The following is a 6,162-nucleotide window of genomic DNA, read 5'->3' on the forward strand; positions in this document are numbered from 1 at the left end:
GCCACAACTACCATGCTGCTACTACTTCCTAGTTGAAAAGTTAAGAGTTAGTTAAGAGTTTTATGTTGTGTTATTTTATTAATTATGAGTTAATAATTTATTTTTACAAGTGTTTTAGTATATTTGTAAAATTATTTTTGTAATTGTTTTAGGCTGGTTATGTTGAAATTCAAATATTTTTATTTTCAAATTTAATTGGAGTATTAGAATTTGAAATCAAAATCTTATAGATAGTCATGTGAATGACAACAACAAAATTAATTATTGAGCTGAGTTTGAATACTGACACGATCAAAGAGTTGATGTCTTATCCCAAGTGCAGGAGTGTCAAAGTAAAATAACCCAGCAAGACCGGGGTCGAACCACAGGGAGGTGAATTATATAAATTACAAATAAAGAAAAAGATTTAAAGAGAATAATAACAGAAAAGGAGTTGAAGAAAGTTTTGGGATGTGATATTGATGTAAGGATAAAACAAAAACAAAACATATGTCAAGGTTATAGGATTCACTAATGGTATTTCAAATAAATATAATATAAACTCTTTTTATTACTCAACTAGAAACCACACACAAAGGAGGTTCTAATCGGATGATTTCTCGTTATTAGCTCATTATAAATTACTAACATGATCATATTAATTATCTTATATAAGTAATACCATACTTATAAATATCATCAAGCATTCATGTTGCTAGTTTATGTTAACAACAAATCAAGTTTCTATCATAATAACGATTTCGGCCGAAAACTATGAAAGATCAAGCATTTGATGTACCAAATATTATACAACACAAATCTAAATTAAACATTTAATAAGCAAGGTATTAAGAATTAGTAAGATAAAAAGATAAAACATGTTAATAACAATCTTTCTTGGATATAAACATTTAAAGCTCATGTTGAGTTTATATTATACCTATTCTAACACCATTAGAGAAACCTTTTCACCTTGACATAATTAACTTAGCTAAACATTAAGAAGGAGAAAAACACAAATAAACAATATAAGAACATAAACATAATATAAGCTAACTAAGTATAGGAAAGGAAATGAAAGAGCATAAAACAATTAATATAATTTAATTTGATAATTTGAATTATTTATAAAATTTGTTTGTTAAAATATAACTCGGACCACATTAACCAAGAATTAACTTTAACTAAACTAAACTAGTCAAAAATCGAGTTGACCGAATTCAAGATCAACCTATAACGTGTCACGAACAATTAATATAGTTTGATTTGATAATTTAAATTATTTATAAAATTTATTTGTTAAAATATAACTCGGACCAGATTAATCAAGAATTAACTTTAACTAAACTAATCTAGTCAAAAATCCAGTTGAACGAATTCAAGATCAACCTATAACGTGTCACTCAAAAATAATCCAAGAAAAGAGCTCTTCCTAGGTATTGAATCAGACCCATTTGAACTAGTGAAAAACATTGGTTTTGAATTGGTGAGCCAACACCATCGCAGGTTCATTTGCTGGTTCTTGCAACATTGGTTAAGATTATAAAATAATTAAAATAGATATATATTATAAGGTAATCTTATAATAACAAATTAAGAAATGATAATCATAGTTACAAGACTAGATCCAACCTATAACCAACTTAGGTCGGTATAAAACTATCATTTCATATATTTTTTTAATATTACTTTGATCGGATCAGGAACTGACCACCGAGTCGACCAAGTTTAACCCATTCAACTTCCATCTAGCTTCCATCTAGGTCAACATAAGACCAGAGTGTAATAGCAGTAATGATAACAGCACCGCCCAAACAAATAAAAGCACAGCATGTTCATAACGCATCCGAGTTTAAAAAATCCTCAGACAAGGCGTGGCCCATCTCATCCCTAGGCATCAAATACTACAGCCACTGGCGAGGACCGCATTCATTGAATGATTGTGTCCATTCACAGAACACAAACAATAAAAAAATGCATCCCTACCGCTACACAACCTGATCTTTCTGGTTCACAAAACGATAAAAACCACTTGAAGTTCAAGGATCAATCGAGAAATGTTAGCAAAGAAAAGGAAGCGGCTGGCTTCTTTCCAGTAATATCAAACTACGAGCAAGAACCAGTCACAAAATAAAGAGGAATCTATCTTAAGATAAGATAAGATAAGATAAGATAATAATAATAACAATAATAGCAAAAACAAACCATTCAGCAATGGATGGATGTTGCTTTTCGGCCAGGTCTGTACAAGAGCAAAAGATAGAATCCCAGACACCTAACTTAACCTTATCTAACCCTATTTCTTCTAATTAATTACCAGACCTGTTATCGTTTCTCAAGCAACAACGATGATGTTATCACCGTTTTTCAAACTTGACATCGTCTGGAAAGCTGAATGCCTCGATGACGATGCCCTCTGATCAGACGATGAAGACAGATCGAGTGACAACGGAGATGAATCAGCAACCGGCTTCAAGTTTAAGTTCAGATCAGGCATTGCTGCAGTACAAGGAGCTGGGACGACGGGGACTGTGAGGACTAGATTTGTTGAGTAATTAAGGGATTGATTGCCTTGTCCAAGTGACCGATTTTCCATTATTGGACTCTCAATTTGGAGAGGCAACACAGCAGGACTGACAGTTCTCCTTATAGGGAAAGCCAGCACCCCAGGGAAACTAGTGGTACTGTTGGCTTGCAGCGGTGGATTTGACTTGGGTGCCTGGTTGTTGCTCTTGCTGTCTTGGCCTTGAGCTTGCTGCTCTTCCATTGGAGTTTCCGTCACCTGGTAAAAATAAGATGAAGGCGATGCTCAAACCCTTTCTAACAATTGCTTGGTGGAGAAAACAAAGCACATTGAACAAATTGCATGATTGTATATGAAAGAGCAACTACTCGGTGAGTCCAAGTCAATAGTAACAACTACTTGGTGAGTTCAAGTCAATAGTTTTGGTTCTAAGAAAACAAATAAAAACTAATTACTTTTATATTAGCATTTTCTTTTCCTCGTTGATCTCAACAACCAAGAAACAGTTTTACGAGGATCTACAAAACTTTACGCGCAAATAATCCCAAGGATTATTAAGCATTCTTAATTTTTTATTTTTGGTGCTGTCGATATCCACAACTGACTTAGATTAAGACCCGCAATCAACCAAATCCATATTAATTTAATCAAATCTGTCTGATATAAGTAATCAAACAAAGCTTAAAACAATTCAGCTAATCAAAATCCCATTGTGTAAAAAAAATAAAAATTATGATTAATATCAAATTTCTCTGATTTAATAGTCAAACACAAACCAGATCAATCAACACTCAAGGCTTCAAAACAATTATCAGTTAATCAAGAAGCCCGGTAGCTCTGATGGGATGTGATATTAATACCATATCTGTGGTGATATCAAAGAGGCTAGATCGGCGGCGACGGCGATTCACATTACTGTTGCGGAGAAAATGCTTCTGAGCATGACTAGCAACCTGAGTTGGTGTTCGGGTCTTGACAAAATTGCGAGAAATTCCTCTCCAGTCTCCTTTGCCCATTTTCTGCAATCCTACAAGGAATCTCTTGTGCTCCTCCTCTGTCCATGGCAATCCTGTTTCATAATCCACACAAACAAAAGATAAGATGATCATGAACCAAAAGAAGCAATTTGGTTCTATCCAAAATATCATTTGTATCGAGGGGGTATCGAAATAATATCAACATAAATATTCAGAAAAGCCCAATTAATTAGACATGCCTACACAAATCAACGATTAATTACTTTCAGATAAAAAAATAAACCTCTCTTTCGTTGGCTACGCCTTTCAGAGGCAGAAGAAGAGTGTTGAACGGTGTCGTCTGCAGACATATAACCAGAAACAGCAGCAGAAGCAGAAGCACCGGCAGCGGCTTCTTCATCTTCCTCGTGATCATTCAAGTGCTCATAATCATTCATATTATTCAAACTCACAATTTTCCTCATGTTATCAACCACCACTCTGACTCCAAACAACAAAATCTCCTTCGGCCTCGTCTCTGCCGCTCCTTCAACACCGCTAACTGTGGAGCTACTACCGGCCACCATCTCTAAATCTCTAAACAAAAGAAAGGAGACGTGAATAAATTATCTTCTGCGAGGCCAAGGCAGCAGTTCTAGCTGGTGGCTATAGACAAGTGGTGGAGGGTTGAAAAGTAGAACATGTGCGCGCTTTTATTCAGACAAGGGGTCGGGTGAGGGTATCGTGCCAGTTCCCACCTCTCTCTCTCTCTCTCCTCTTTTTTTTTTTTTTATTGTTTTATTATAACATAAAGATAAAAAGAAAAAAAAAATGTCGCGTGATTTTATGGTTAATCTGTACGGAACATTTTTTACGATGATGACGTGTAGTTTTATTATATTAACGTTAGATTTGTAATGATTTTCAGGCAAGGTTTTTGGTGTATTTAAGGAATCCAACGTTATTTTATTTTAGTTTCCTTTTTTTTTTCTTTGATTTGTTTTCCCTGTCAAGCTCGGAGATGCTAATTAGGAAGCTGTAAGAAATTAATAGTTTTCTTACGCCGAGAAATTCACCGTGAGAATTAGAAATAAATACCGTTCAATTTATCATCAACAATTCAGGAAAAATAAAATCAGAATCCTGACGTCATAATTTCTCTCTTATCCTTGTTTCCTTAAATAAACTTTTCTTATCTTATTAAGATAGATATTATATAAATAATAAAGGAAATAAAATATATTTTTTTGGGATTTCCTATTTTTCAAGTTGCCCTGCAAGAATAAGATAGAACTGGTCTACTGAAACCCTTCATGGCGGAAGGATTTATTTTTTAAAAAATATATAAAAAATAATTATAAAAATCTTTTTATTTATTTATTTTTTGTTTACAATTTAAAATTTAAAAAATTATTGTTTATCTCATAAATTTTAATTATGAGAAATGCCATTATCATTATTATTATATATATATATATTTTTTTTTCTTGGTACATATTTACCGACTTCCATGTTGATATATAGTAAATATTTTATTATTTTATCTTGTATTTTAAAATTATATATGTCTGCATCAAAAAATTATTTGTAATTAAATAATATTTTTATATAGGCTTTATAATTATAGGAGTAACCTTTTTGAATGTCTGATAAGCCACCATGATAAGCAATAAGAAAAAGCATCTTGTATTACCATTGTAAGTAATACAAATCTAATTAGAGATATATCCAAACAAAAATTCTAATTAATCTTGTATTATCATTGTAAGTAATACAAATCTAATGAGAGATATATCCAAACAAAAATTCTAATTACAAATCTATTTAACAATTATACATAGTCGGCCCATAAAAATTATAGTGAACAATAATTTTAATTTATAAAATTATCTCGGGGATATGCTTAGTTAACAAAATATGCAAAAATTACTATAACGTATGATATTGTAATTAATCAAGCTCTAAACCAATTAATTTAGGGTTTTTAAAGTTTGGGGTTAGATTTAAGGTAAATTAAAATTTATTTATTTATTATTCATAATATTTTAACCATTTTCCACTAAAAAAATCCTAAATTTTGATTGTTTTCACCTTGTAAAAAAAAAAATTCAATTTTGTGCCTACATGATGGTATTATCCCATATAAATCTAGATATAATAGCTGCTACTACATTTAAAATAAACCATCGCAGTAATTAATGAAATTTAGAAAACATATTGGCGAAAATTCATACCAATTGTATTTTCTATTTTCTTCAACTAGATTTAATCTTAATTTCTTGAAGTTTCACACTCTAGCTCAACACAAAATGATCTTCTTCTTCTTCTTCTCCATCTTTTAGTTAAGACACAAAATGATCTTCTTCTTCTTCTCCATCTTTTAGTTATATATGCTCATAAAAAAAACATAGCAAAGAACTTCATCTATCATAATTCAAATCGAAGGTGAATGTACTTTTGCATAAAATATAATGATCAATCACTATTTTTAGAATTTTATTTATTGGCTATGAATTTTTAATTTCTTTTTTTAATGTTAGTGATTTATTTTTATGATATAGAGCTCTTTAGTTATTAGATCCCTTCATCATATAGCTAAGATAGAAAATCAATTTAGTTCTATAGAATTATATCGACCATAATTGAAATATAAAAACGAAAAAGGATTGTTTTAAGTTCTAAATATCATATATACTTAGTCTC

At 31.4% G+C, this 6,162-nt stretch overlaps 1 protein-coding gene across 1 annotated transcript; it reads right to left on the reverse strand.

The window, feature by feature from the left end:
* Nucleotides 1-2,049: 2,049 nt before the first annotated feature.
* LOC105138288 (transcription factor MYB1R1-like) lies at nucleotides 2,050-4,239 on the reverse strand. Its single transcript, XM_011044339.1, has 3 exons — nucleotides 3,764-4,239; nucleotides 3,364-3,572; nucleotides 2,050-2,761 (listed from the first exon to the last, which is right to left on the reverse strand). The coding sequence occupies exons 1-3, from the start codon at nucleotides 4,044-4,046 to the stop codon at nucleotides 2,315-2,317; spliced, it is 939 nt and encodes a 312-aa protein (XP_011042641.1). The 5' UTR covers nucleotides 4,047-4,239; the 3' UTR covers nucleotides 2,050-2,314.
* Nucleotides 4,240-6,162: the final 1,923 nt, after the last annotated feature.

This window comes from Populus euphratica, unplaced genomic scaffold (genome assembly GCF_000495115.2).
Source record: "Populus euphratica unplaced genomic scaffold, PopEup_1.0 scaffold77.1, whole genome shotgun sequence".
Classification (NCBI taxonomy): Eukaryota; Viridiplantae; Streptophyta; class Magnoliopsida; order Malpighiales; family Salicaceae; genus Populus; species Populus euphratica.

Bases quoted from the DNA above. Each gene is read 5' to 3' on its own strand.
- LOC105138288 (XM_011044339.1), bottom strand. From the start codon at position 4,046: ATGGTGGCCGGTAGTAGCTCCACAGTTAGCGGTGTTGAAGGAGCGGCA. The intron at 3,573-3,763 runs GTTTATTTTTTT...ATTATGAAACAG, and splicing joins GCGTAGCCAACGAAAGAGAG to GATTGCCATGGACAGAGGAG. The intron at 2,762-3,363 runs GTATTAATATCA...TATTTTTACCAG, and splicing joins TTGATATCACCACAGATATG to GTGACGGAAACTCCAATGGA.